This window comes from Primulina eburnea, chromosome 3 (assembly GCF_022965805.1).
Source record: "Primulina eburnea isolate SZY01 chromosome 3, ASM2296580v1, whole genome shotgun sequence".
NCBI lineage: Eukaryota > Viridiplantae > Streptophyta > Magnoliopsida > Lamiales > Gesneriaceae > Primulina > Primulina eburnea.
In genome coordinates this window covers 596,599-611,103 of record NC_133103.1, presented here as the reverse complement: position 1 = coordinate 611,103, position 14,505 = coordinate 596,599, and the positions used below count along the sequence as shown (strand labels likewise).

Genomic DNA, 14,505 nt, shown 5'->3' with positions numbered 1-14,505 from the left:
AGTCTGAATTATTTTTTTTGGGGGGGTCAGAATGCGATAATTTCATTAAAAATATATGATTATATGTTTTTAATTATCCCATGCTATAAAACAAAACCCATTATAATATGTTGGGTCAAAGAACACAATATTGTGGAACCTTAATGCACATGAATGCGAGAACATTGGGTGTCAGTTCACTAATTTTTCACAATATACTCAATATTTCATTAATTTATTTATCACGAATGATGGCTTTACTTAATATCCTAATTACTTAATTAATTAATTAAAATTATATATATAATTAAGGATATAATAATTTATCTAATAATAATGCTTTTAAATTACATTTTCTACCCACAAATTTTTGTATCGAAACTAAATATGAAGTAGAATTCCATGATCCTACATGTATTTTATTCGATCCTCGTATGATACATCATTTATGAAAAAGAAATGAAGTATTATTATTATTTTTATTGCGTACGTAACTGTTCGTGAACCGGAAACACGGATTTTTTTTTTAAAAAAACCAATAACATGTTTCTTAATCTAGGGCACTATTTAATTAAGGGCAGACAGAAATATATTTTGTAGGATGGATATTTATTTGAATTAAGATTCAAAATTACATCCTAAAACCCTAAATTTATCTCTAACAACCAACAAATCAATAATTTTTTTATGCAATGGTTTCCTAAAAATTTGGTAAGTTAATTATCATTTATCACCCCCGGACCTGTCAGGTTCTAGGGTTATCCCCACCTCACCTCGCCCCCCCTTTATTACCACACAAAATTTTTAGGGTTGTCATTTAAATGCCCTCGAAAAGCTTCTCCACACGCATCAGCAAACAGTGCTCCCACGCGCCAATCAAGTCTCTCGTTAGTGCGTGGACAAGACAACGACTGGCTGACCACCCTTCAAAGGTCAGCGCGTGTCTCCACGCGTTTGACTCTCGTTTGACTAGGGTTTCTCAGGACAAATATAGTGGATGGTGATAAGCATTGCACTGCTGGCGCGATCTGATTGGCTCGAATTTTCTCTCTCCTACGTTGCATGTGGGATTAAATTATGCCGCAGGAGATCAAATATTATTAGTTCATGTTTTATGATTTTCTTTTATTTTTTTTGTTGTTGCTATTTTTAGATATATTTTTACGATGACATGATAGTTAAAATATGGATTTGATGTGATTGTTTTGCATTAAATAAAGATATTATAACTTTCATATATAATAAAATAATAATTTTAAAAAATATTTCAAAAATTAAATAATGATCTATATATATATATATAATTTAATAAAGATAGTATATTATTAAAAGTAATCGTACAGAAGAAAATAAAGAAAGGGATACACGCACCACACAGCACCCACTCTCCTGTCTAGCATATCATTTTCTCTCACTAAAACATTTGTCATTCTCTCTCTAACCAATTTCAAACCTAAAAGCTCTAGGGTTCTCTTTCATTTCGCACTCGAATTCCTCTCACCCACTTTCGAATCACCTCAAGATAACCAGATAACTGAAGTCTCCTCTCCTTTTCCTATCGAATGAGGATTTTTTCGAAGTGAGCCGTGGGGAAAATTTTCTGGGTCGATCAGTGAGATTTTGATCTGATTTTGCGATTCAGCAGGAAAGGTTTGTTTTCTGGTGGCTTTTTGCTGCTTGTTGGTTTGCGTTTTCTTGTATGATTAGTTTGTTTTTGTGCTTTGAGAAATTTGTACTATGTTTTAGCTGACTTTCAGCTGATTATCTTGCCGCGCATAATTTTTATGCACCAAGGATTTATATTTATTTTATTGGCGTATTTATCTTGTGTCCTTTTTTGTTTGGATTTCTTTAATAAATGTTGTCGTCTCTGATACTTAGCTTGTTTGTCACTGTTTATGATTCATCTCCAGTGAAGTTAGTCCATGAAATTATAGTGACCTTTCTTTAATTCACTGAACCCTAATTTGGGTTAGAGGTGCTAATGCGTAGATTAATTAAACTATTTACCTTCATTTTTGTCAAGCTATAATTGAATGCTGTAAATGGGTTTTGTGTCCAATTTTTTTCTGGCCGCTGATACTTTATCTTTCACTTCTCTTGGTAAAAGCAATATTAGCATTTTTCCCTAAAGAAAACCCTTAAATTGCTTTACCTTTGTTGTTGTTCTTTCTCTTGACTTGTTTTGCTTTCTGTTTGGTGTGTTTAGCTATCTTTCATTTGTTTATCATGGAATTTGCTAAAAATCTTTGATCCGGTACAGCTTTATAAATGTTGGTTTTTTAACTAGGGTTTCAACTATTTGTTCCCCTACACATTTGTGCTGCCACATGTTTAGCGTCACTTTTTTTAATCCGGTTTTAATTTTTGGATGTCGTTTTCTTTTGTAACGGGAATTTAACCGTTTGTCATGATCTTGGACTATCTTGTTTATTTATTGCATCTTCAATGAATTTTACATAAATAAACCCTCAGTTGTGTGTATATATATATATATATATATATATATATTACACACACACACACCTTGAAAGTGTACCATACGTTGATTCCAATTACTAATTTCTGAATTCAATTAATATAGGTATATATTCTTGGACTGGACAAGAGTATTGTGCCTATGGAAGAAAGTCACCGGAAAAGTGATTCTGCCGCTTCTGCGGCAAAGTCCATTGGGTCACTTGTTCAAATCAACTCAATAGCTATAGACCTTAGTAGCGCTGCTGAAGAGATCGAGTCCCCAGCACATGAGCATTTTTCAATACGGTGAGTCCTTTTGGCTTTATCTATACACATGCTTGCTAAATTCTATCTAAATCGGCGCTGTATAGGTTGGTTGATTTGAAATATTTTATAGTAAAGAGATGTTTTTATGGTGTGTATCTGCGGTTTTGTGGCAAGATAAATATTTTCTAACATATCCAATCTTTGATGTTAGTAATTAATTTGGATGTAGAGTGTTGTTCGAAACCATGTAATGGAAGAAGGCAGATGATACATGGGTGGGTGGAAACATGTTTGCGTATCATTGGCATAGTCAGCGCTCCACTTTTTCCCATCTTTGATTGGTGATGCTAACACATTTTGCATTGCTAATGTTATACTGTTCTTGACAGTCTGTAAAAAATAACTAGTTTTCTGTGTAACGTGTAGCGTGAAAGTTTTCTTAAGTTTTGGATAAAATGCATGTGTGACTTGTGCTCAGATTCAATCCAGGAAAACTTTGGTTATTTTTTGTTCAATTCCTATTGATTTCGTTTCATAGTTGGCCATTGAGTTATTTTAGTCCAATAAATCACTGTTTCTCATAATAATAAGCTACTGTTATGGGGTTGTATATTTGTTAGAGTACAACAAATGGAGAGAATTCATTTTCTATTCTCGATGCAGTGGCTTTGTTTCCGAAATGAGGAAAAAGGATTTGAAGACTCGCTCCTTGTTTGCTTCAGAATGTAATCTATCAGATAGTCTGCCTATGTTATATGTTCCCAAATTTCGATGGTGGCACTGCTCAAACTGCATCCCAGAGATTGCCACTGAGAGGACGACACTAGATATGGTATTGGCAGACAGAAGTCTTGCTGGTACTAGTTCTTGTAAGAATGTTGATGGAGGAGATGGCTTGTTCTTATACAACAGAAAGAAAACTGGTAAACAAGTAAATTCAAGATAAAATTTCCAATAAAGTACTAACCGTGCATTTTTTCAGCCTATAAACATGTATAAATAACACTGGGTCGGGGTACGATTTTTATGTTTGCTTTGTGTTAATCTGGACCCCCTACCTTTCAAGGAAATAAAAATGGGCCAAGAGACTACGGAAGTTATCATGCAGACAATGATCCAAGTGATAATATCATGAATTCTAATCCACCTCGGGCTGAGGGGCATAAGACATGTGAGTTCTGCTATCATGGAAGCCTTCTACAGTTAGCTATTTCTTAAGCAAATCTATTTCACTGTATTCCATTTCCCCATGGTTTTCTGTAAAATTGAGATTAACCATGCAGGCAGCAAAGACAAAACAGATGTCCGAACCAAAGAAGGTGGAAATTTGTGTTCTAATATAACAGAAGCTGATCCATTGCAGGTTCAAGAAATAGACTCACATTCTGCAGGTAACTTGAAAGCGTTTTGTGAATTTATATAAAATTACTTATGATTGTTGCTGTCATAAAGATTTTCTTGACAAGGGCATTTTTAACTTTTGTGACAGATGCTTATGATGAGCCATTTAATTCAGCATCGGTAAGCAATGGCGCATTTAGTTTTGTGCCACACCGGAGAAAACCAAAGTTACGTTCCTTGGCTGATATAATGGAGGAGGAAACAAATCTTATAATCGAGCATCAAAGAACAAGATCTGCGTCATCCAATGGAGTTCAGGTTACATCTACTGGGATGGAAGCAATTTTAGCTCCTATGCCAGACATCCTTTCTGGCATTTCAAAAGGCACTCGAAGTCCTCCAAGAAAGCGAAAGATGGCCCTTGAGGAAGACATAGAACCTTTGGAGATGAAATTCTCAAAAGGCACAGCTAAACGATTCAGGGGTCTAATGCTAGATGGCGGGAAAATTCATAGTAGAGTTGAAACTTCTGATTCAGAATCAGGAGGGGATGCATCCACACGACCGAGTTTTCAGCTTGCTTCGAAGGCTCAACGGATCAAGGCCAAGAAAGGTAAGGCCCTATATATGAGCAAAAAGACAAGGCCGATTGTTATTGACAATGGATCAGTGAAATTACAAGAGGTTCCGAAGACATATGCTGCAAATTCTGAAAATTCATTGAAAGATGCTGTTGCTGAGACTAGTATATATAAGCCAGGGCATGTTCCTTCTACATTTGTGGATGTAGGACCATACGTCCGGAGTTTTCTACCTGCACAACTAATGGATATGATCTCTGATCCTTCAAATAGTAAAAGCCCTGAAATTGAAGCTGATCATAACCCTTTTACTCCTTCTGGGAAAAGCATTCTTGGAGAATGCAATATCAAGGCAAAAGTGGGATTGGACCTTTCGCTCAACAGCTTTATAGATTCTGAAAGGAACTCCAACAATCAATATCCTTTCAGGCAGCATAGGGGAATTCCTGATCTCAACGAGTCATTTGGCCAGAAAACAGATATGATGCAAGGGAAGCAATTGCAGAATCTTTTTGAGGAGAGGAGTTTGCTCCATCATAATACTTTGGTATGCAAATTGTCTTTGAGTGTTAGCAGGAACTTCTGTTGTTTGCATGCTAGTTTGATGATTAACATAAGCTTATGAAGTATCCAGTAAGCTTGTAGTTCTTAAGAAATCGTCTTTGAATAAGTTTTTGTGTTTTGGGATGATTGGACCAGTGCGAGTGCCTGATATTTGACTTGAAATTGGATGTCGAGACCAAAATAGCGTCCTCGTACATATTTTTTCTCAAAGTTTCACTTGTTTAACTGATTTTGGTTGTTTTAGTCCGTTAGGGATGCAGGTTTTCTCCTATAGGATTAACAGTCATTCTACTAGTTAACTACTGGTTGGAGTCGAAAGGACGATGCTGACAATTTTCCCCAATAGAGGGAGCATAAGAAAGACAAAAGAAAGCTAGGATTTTACTTCTAGTTGTGTGGTTTCCTAACCTAATGTCGCATGTTGCTGTTTGGCCTGTCTATGAAAACTATATGTTCGATGTATCATTTTTGTTCAGTTGTGTTTAACTGATTAATATTTCTGTTAATTTTCCAGGACGTCTCTACTTCACTAAATAAAGAAACAGCCACAGAAGGCAAAAGACCATTGGGAGTTTATGAGTCGTCAACTGTTCAAAGTGTATATAAGAATATAGAACTTCGAGGAGCTTCAGATGAAATGGAAATAATTGAACTATTGGCCAAGAACAAACGTGATAGGGAACTTGGAAATTTAGGGAAACATGTCACATCTGTGGGCATCAACAGTTCTATCAGAGGGTCATCTGCACTTTATGCAGATGGATGTCACAGGATGATTAATTTTCCTCCAGGAAATGCCAGAACTGGTGTCCCTGTTGCAAGTGGCAACATATGTGTTGGCCAAAGTATTCCTGTAAGCTTCCCTCGTTTGAACCAGTATCAAATGGACATGAGCAAACTGGATGAAAGCCAATTCAAACTCATAACTCCATTTACGCCTACTCAACAGAGGAAACCACGATATTTGACTTCAAGTTCCATCATAGCCGGTCCAAGACCACGTGAAGTACCAGATCTCTTGTGGCCTCCCAGATGTGAAAATGTACCATTTCATCACATTCCCCCGAATAGCATGGGAATGTATTCATTCTCTGACCAGTGTCACAAGGGAAAAACCATCAGTGATATAAAGGGTGGCGAGGGAAGAATCGGGTCGAGCCCAAAATCAGTGGGGTCTTTAGATCCCTACTCGAATGATGCAATTCCAGCTATGCAACTGCTGTCTTTGATGGATCAGGGAATCGTGTCAGGTTCTTCGATAAAAGTGAGCCAAAAACATTTTCTTGATAAGCCATTCTCGCCTTGCAACCACCACCCACGGGTGAATGGGAACGAGAACCAGATATTCCTTGGTGGATCGATCTTTTCTCAAAATAACCAGAAAACTTTGCACCGTGGTGTTTATTGTCCTGGTGAGAGCTCAAAGAAGGCTTCATCCTATATACAAGGTACTATCTCGAACTCCTCAAAGTTTTCTAATTTCGCATTATCTATTTTCATAGTCATATTCTGAAAGTGACTTTTTTTAGTCGGTCAAGTACGTTCTGAGCCAAAGAACTCAAATACCATTTTCTTGGGGAGGCCGAGTGATCATGTAACTCAACCATCGAAAAATAATCCAGCATTGAGTATTTGCATTCTTAACAAGAACCCGGCTGACTTTAGTATTCCTGACTCAAGCAACAAGTATACCATAAGTGCAAAAGATTTGAAACGTAGAAATATGAATGCTTCGAAAGAAAGGTCACGTACGGTGAATCTGGAAAATAAGAAGAGAGCAAGAGTGAGAAAGAATGGTTTTGCAAAAGAGAACTCCAAGAATTAGAGAAAATATACATGGCCAGTATCTGGTATTTTATGCTTTGCTCCCCGATGAACAACTGAGATATGATTTGGTGTTTCCTCTTGTGGGTGACTTGCATTGTATTAAATCAGCTGATATACCTTTTCAGTTGTTTAATAAAATGTACACAACTTTATATTATGGCAACATTGTAATTCGGAAACAACCACCTCGAAACTCAAACTTAGGCATCTGGAAATTATATCAATTAGTGTGCTTATATCAGTTCTCTATATAGTTAATTAGTGATGTGCTAGCTAGAAATAGAATGCATTCTAGCTCAAGTTCCACCTATACGATATAGACGTCACAACGACGAAAATGTGTTCCAATGTTGACAAATTTTACAGCCGATTATGTAATTAATTATGAAAAACTTAAAGTCTAGGGATTTGATTTAACATTAATCCAATTTTTCACATCCTAGCAGATGAAATTTTGAATAAAATAACTAGGATACTACATATATATGTTGTTATAAGTGATTAAAAAAAGGATGAAATTTTATTCGGGATTAATTCTATTTTACGTAACCAATTTGCTTGCGACGAGTGAGCTAAAATAAACATAATATGTAGTCCACATTCGCTAATTAGAACCCTCTAAATATTGGTATTTTTAAGATAAAAATATTCATGATACAAATAACACTATTTGCAAGGTAAAATTAATCAAAAAAATCGGTAAATGAGAAGTTATAAATTGGTTTTGGATAAGTTCATAATTCATAGTTCCAACATAATTAATTTATTATTATTCTTTTGGATGTATTAATTAGGTTCGTTTTCGGTTCACTAATGCTAGCTTTAATTTGTTCCACTTAAAGAGAAGACTTCTATTACAATATTTTAAATAAACATTATTGGGATAAATCACATTAAGAGTTTTGACATCAACAATTACATATCTTTGAACGATTTTCCAACCTCACCGCTTCGAGATTCCAATAGAGTGGGGCACCACAATTATCGATAATTTGTCATTTGGGATCTTTGAGGGTCTACAAATAATATAGAAAACGACGGTTTATTTCATTTTATCTATATGAATATTACTCTGATAATAGGATGGATGACCTAGATTTGTCCATGCATATATAGGCCCTATTTTTTTTTTAAATTGTATGTATGATAAGATTTTATCCATTGCAATAAAGTGAGAACAGTGTCAACATAAGTAGGATCTTATTAAAGAAAATGACAACCCGAATGGAATTTTTATTTGATCAAGAAAACTAATGAACTAAAAAAAGTACTTCGTTTAAATGACAATAACTAATTTAAGGCTTGTTGCTACTATTGCTACAGACAAAAGTAGCTGAAAATGCAAGAAATGTATACAAGAAAATTATTATTGGAAGATGTTAAAAGTATTATACATAAAAAAATGCAATTTCTTAATTAATTGAATCTTAATTTTAACTTGATGAAATAGGAAATGTGACTTTAAAAATCAATTAAATAATGGCATTTTTTTTTAATGAGTGGGATTTTTTTTTAAAACCATAATTTATAAGGAATCTGACATGCAGCATATGCATGCCTTACTCTGTACCCCAGCGCACGTGAGTATGTTTATATATTTCAATTTTAACAGATTTTTTTTTTTTAAAAAAAGATTATACTATAACTCATTCGATTTTTGAGACAACATACCCAAAAAATTAACTTCAATTTTTTTTAAAAAAATTAAATTCATGTGCAATTATTTTAAAAATTTAAATATTAAGAAACTATGATCAATACAAGAAGGTTGTAAATATTTTACTAGAACAAATTACAATCACGAAAATAATAATGAAAAAAAATCGATGATATAAAATGTACATAAAAAGAGAAACATCGATAATTATAAATTAATTGAGCAGAAAGTCAACTCTGGTCAAAATATCCAGACCGTTCGTCCACCTCTTGGGTCAAGTCTGACCGTCCATTTCCTTGCAGAATCCTCAGAAGCTGGGCCCCTTTCCTCCTTCCTCTGGCACTACAACCCCCCTGCAAAGCAAGCATCACGGCACGCGCCACCTCCTCCGGAGGCGCCATCTTCGCATCTTCACAGAAGCCACCGTAGATTACCGCCAAAACGCTTATTGCATGTTCTTTTCCCCTCCCCTCCATCCTTCCCATGACCTCCACCATCATCGGAACAGCCAAAGCATTGGCGCGCACCTCCTCCGCGCCCTCCGCCGTCGTGCACAGAAGTTCCAACACCGCCAATGACCTCTCCGCCAACGAAATCTCGGCATCCGTAAGTGCCTCCACCACCGCAGTAACTGCCCCCACCTCTACCGCAACGCTCCTGTTTTCCTCTACCAGGCAAAGCGCCAGCAAGACCTTACTGGCCGGCTTCCGCACCACCTTCTCGCGCAGACTCTCCACGACCCCTCTCACCACCGCCACCGGACAAGTACCGCCTTCCACCGCAGCGCGTGGGTCTGGGACGAGGGATCTCTCCAGCAACTGAATCACCCCGACCCGGTCGAAGTCTGATCCAGAACTGAAGTGAACCTCCGCCATGTGGAACAGCTCCTCCAAGTTGGCATGCAAAACTGGTGGCGGAACAGAGATATCCCTTCTGGTGTCGGGCTCCGGTTCGGGTTTGGGGTGTGAGTACGAGTAATGTGATATGGGTGAGTTGGAGAGAGGGAACCTCCACTGGGTGAAGCTCTGTGAAGTGTTGGAAGAAGAAGACGAGGAAGATTCAGGCTGTGCATGCGCTGGTGGAGTCTGGTGTGGAGGTGCCGGAGCCTGGGTGAGTGGCGGTGGAGTTGAGGTGGTGGGACTAAGTACAGTCTGCGTGCATTGGCCAAAAAAACCACAGGAAAACAATTGAGTACGTGGGTTCGTTTTCAATTTGGGTGAATTATTGTTGGCCTTCATGTCACACAAAAGCTGGATCAAGAACACAAAAATAGGGTTGAGAGAGAGAGAGAGAGAAACTATCTGTGAGGATAATATAAGCGTCACTTTAAGGGATGACGATGACACGTCCCGTTCGGAAACATATAGCGGAGCGAGACAGTCCGAATCAACGAATTTGGAGCGAGTCATGGGTTTGGATATATCGTCATATATATCTTTTACTATATTATTAAATCTAAACAACATATACAAGCTGTTTTCACTGTCACAGTGATTTTTCACCAAATATTTCTTTTTATACTTAAATATAAAAATCATCTTACTCACAATTCTCAACTTCTCTACCACTTCTTATGGTTTCCAGCATTTTCAAAACGCCCTCAAATCAACAAACTAAATGAACAACCAATCTAAAATCAACACACCAAAGTGTGAAACGGAAATGAACCAAATAAATCTTCAAGTATTTTCTTTCTTTCTTTTTCCTATTTATTTTTTAAATTTATATAACAAAAGTGGAGTGCAGTCACTCATTCATTATTTCTTATAATTATATTTTGATCCTTATTTAAATATATATTACTGTAAAAAATATTTTTACGTGCATCGATACACTAGTATATATATATATATATATATATATATATATTGCATAGAGAAAAAGAATCATATAGTGTGTGTTTTTATTTTTTATTCTTTCGGAGTTCGAAACTTGACTCGATTTATTTTATTTCAACTTTCGTATGTTATAAAATTCAAATATATATTTTAATATCTTTTATAAATCGATATTTAATAATACATATTTTAAACCCACAATTTAAGGTTTAATTATTTTAAATTTGTCAATTTAAAATAATTAATTATATATATACAGTACATATATATATACAAACACATAATAATTTTTGATATGTTATACATTTACTACAGATACTTATTTGAGTATCGATGAAGTAACACTCACTTATTTGATGTATAATTTTTTCATGTTTTATCACATTCAATAGGTGATCAAAGATATATACGGTAAATATGTATGTTTGTGTGTGTGTGAGAGCATTGATGATGTGACATTAATCGATTTGTTTTACAATTTTTATATGTTTTATCATATCCAATAGATAAGTGTTATATTATCGATACTAAGATAAATGTGTACGTTAAGTATACAGTATACCAAAACTGTACAAATAATATATAAACATACTATTTAATTTTTTTAATTATAGCGGGTTTCGAGGCGGGCGGGTTCGTGTCCCGGGTCGTAATTTTTTCTTGTGACACTGATATCAGATTTGACCAAAGTCATCTTTTTGGCATCCCATTGCATGTACAGTACAGTACAGGGGAATTTGCCGTACTCAGATGACTGACGAGAAAACGATGTTGTTAAATGGGCTTTCTAGCCCACTTGACCCACAAAGTTTGGGCGATTTGAAATGGTTATTATTTGGGCCAACGCATGACTTGAATATTGACGTTGTATTGACAGATGGGCCTTTTGCCTTTATGGCAAGATATTACTTGATTTCTAAAAAATATCGAGCATCCATATATGAGTATGACTCAAGAAAATTATAACAATTTATCATTTTATCTTTATTCAATAATAGTTTTAAAAGAATAAAAAATTGTTGAAAATAATTAGTATTTTTACTTTAATCTCTTCGAGCAAACTATTGTATTTATACAAATTAATTTAACTCCAAATACTGATTTAATAGAAAATCGTAAACAAAAAATTAGATTTCACAAAAATTAAATTTATCGTCGCCTTCGATAAGTGGATGCAGTGAGCAAAATTTTCCAAACAGCTTCATTCCACCGCCTAAAACGAAACTGGTAATTTTCCACTGCCTAACATAAATGAATTAATCGGATTTTTAAAATTTTCAATTCTAAGTACGCCAATCTTTTTCTCTCAAATATGTTTTTTGAATTTTTAGTAGACATTAAAATAAGAACAATGATAAATATTTCAGCGATGACTATTTTTATTCAACACTAAATATTCAGAAAGATTCGAATCAATCGCCAAAAGATAACTTGACGAAGTGCATTTGTCTTCGATTTTTTCAGACCGTATTTCCAAGAAATTGGACATTCGAAATGATAGATTTAAATAGAAATATATATAAAAAATAATATTAAATATAAGATGTGGTCTTATCATTTAGAACAAAGAAAACGTGGCCATATCTAAAGTATTAATAAAAAGTATTTTGTTATCTAATTTTAGTCAATCATTCTTTAAAAAATAAACCAACATATTGATAGAACATCTCTAATTTTTTTTTTTTAAAAAATTCAATATTTTATTTTAATCTCTTAATATTTTTTTAATTATAATATGAATTTAATTAATTATAAAAATATGATACTAACACGCCATCATATATGTCAAATAGTAGATCTCATGTGAGACCGTCTCACGGATATTAATCTGTGAGACGGGTCAACCCTACCCATATCCACAATAAAAAGTAATACTCTTGCCATAAAAAGTGATACTTTTTCATGGATGACCCAAATAAGATATCCGTCTCACAAATACGACCCGTGAGACCGTCTCACACAAGTTTTTGCCTATGTCAAAAGGGTTACGCATCCTATTATATGAAATTTGAATATGTTATAAATTTAGTAGAGAGAATGAGAGAAAAACTAGTCTCTTATTACAACCAAACAACTCTATTTATAATGTAGAGAGGTTAGTCTATAAAAGGAACTTTACAATCAAATCAATCACCTAAATATCATATATATATAACACTCCCCCTTAGATGATTGATGGAGAATCCAGTGTTGCCTCGTTAAAACCTTGTCAGTAAAACCCAGTGGGAAAAACCTGAACGAAGGAAAAAGAGTACAACAACTAACACTCCCCCTGATTTCAATCATCGAAGATCTGTTAATTGATGCATCCCTATCTTGTACACCAATTTCTTGAATGTTGATGTTGGTAACGCTTTTGTGAATAAATCAGCTACATTGTCACTAGAACGAATTTGTTGTACATCAATATCACCTTTCTTCTGAAGTTCGTGTGTGTAGAAAAACTTTGGCGAAATATGTTTCGTTCGATCACCTTTGATATATCCTCCTTTTAGTTGTGCGATGCAAGCAGTATTATCTTCAAATATAGTCGTCGGGCTATCTTTCATTGTTGGTAACCCGCATGATTCTTGAATATGTTGGGTTACGGACCTCAACCACATACATTCTCGGCTTGCTTCATGCATTGCAATGATCTCAGAGTGATTAGATGATGTCGCTGTTAAAGTTTGCTTTGTCGACTTCCATGAAATAGCAGTGCCCCCTCGTGTAAACACATAACCTGTTTGGGATTTGGCTTTATGTGGATCTGAAAGATAGCCTGCATCTGCATATCCTATTAAAGATAAATCTGATTTTTTCGAATAAAACAATCCCATGTTAGTCGTACCACGAAGGTAACGAAATATGTGTTTCACACCATTCCAATGTCTTCGGGTTGGAGAGGAACTATATCTTGCTAGGAGATTAACAGAGAATGCTATATCTGGTCGAGTGCAATTTGCAAGATATGACAATGCACCAATTGCACTAAGATATGGTACTTCAGGACCAATGATTTTTTCTCCATGTTCAAGTGGACGGAAAGGATCTTTATTAGTGTCGAGTGATCGGACGACCATTGGTGATGGTAATGGGTGTGCTTTGTCCATGTAAAAGCGTTTTAATATCTTTTCTGTGTATGAAGATTGATGAACAAACATTCCTTCGGATAAATGTTCAATTTGCAATCCAAGACAGAACTTTGTCTTTCCCAAGTCTTTCATCTCAAATTCACTTTTTAAATAATTGGCAGTTTTGGTGAGCTCTTCGGGAGTTCCTATAAGATTTAAATCATCGACATATACTGCCACGATTGCAAAACCCTCATCCGTTCTTTTTGTAAAAATACATGGGCAAATAACATCATTTGTATAACCTTCTTGTAGTAGAAACTTGCTAAGACGATTGTACCACATGCGTCCAGATTGTTTTAATCCATATAATGATTTTTGTAATTTTATTGAGAACATGGTCTTGGGGGTTGTATCACTTGCTTCTGGTGGTTTAAATCCTTCAGGGATTTTCATGTATATGTCGTTATCAAGTGATCCATATAGATATGCAGTGACCACATCCATTAGTCGCATGTCCAAATTTTCTGATACAGCCAAGCTAATCAAAAATCTAAAAGTGGTGGCATCCATCACAGGTGAGTATGTTTCCTCATAGTCGATTCCAGGTCTTTGAGAAAAACCTTGAGCAACGAGTCTGGCTTTGTATCTTACAATTTCATCATTTTCATTCCTTTTTCGTACAAACACCCATTTGTATCCTACAGGGACTACATTTTTAGGTGTTTGAACTACGGGTCCAAACACTTTACGTTTTTCTAAAGAATCTAATTCAGCTTGTATAGCTTCCTTCCATTTTGGCCAGTCATTTCTTTGTTGACAATCTTTAACAGATTGTGGTTCGGGGTCATTAACACCTTGCGTGATATCAAGGACCACATTAAGAGTGAAAACATTGTCAATGTTTGTTTTTCTCCGATCCCATATTTTACGAGATA

General features: G+C 35.3%; 2 protein-coding genes across 2 annotated transcripts; one reads left to right on the top strand and one right to left on the bottom strand.

Moving 5' to 3' along the window:
• Window positions 1-1,360: 1,360 nt before the first annotated feature.
• Window positions 1,361-7,257, top strand: LOC140825037 (uncharacterized). Its single transcript, XM_073186511.1, has 8 exons — window positions 1,361-1,629; window positions 2,564-2,745; window positions 3,370-3,629; window positions 3,773-3,877; window positions 3,990-4,097; window positions 4,196-5,175; window positions 5,707-6,640; window positions 6,722-7,257. The coding sequence occupies exons 2-8, from the start codon at window positions 2,600-2,602 to the stop codon at window positions 7,015-7,017; spliced, it is 2,829 nt and encodes a 942-aa protein (XP_073042612.1). The 5' UTR covers window positions 1,361-1,629; window positions 2,564-2,599; the 3' UTR covers window positions 7,018-7,257.
• Window positions 7,258-8,834: 1,577 nt separating this feature from the next.
• On the bottom strand, window positions 8,835-10,116 carry LOC140827954 (uncharacterized). The gene has a single exon (XM_073190918.1). The coding sequence runs from the start codon at window positions 10,083-10,085 to the stop codon at window positions 8,907-8,909; it is 1,179 nt and encodes a 392-aa protein (XP_073047019.1). The 5' UTR covers window positions 10,086-10,116; the 3' UTR covers window positions 8,835-8,906.
• Between the last annotated feature and the right edge of the window lie 4,389 nt (window positions 10,117-14,505).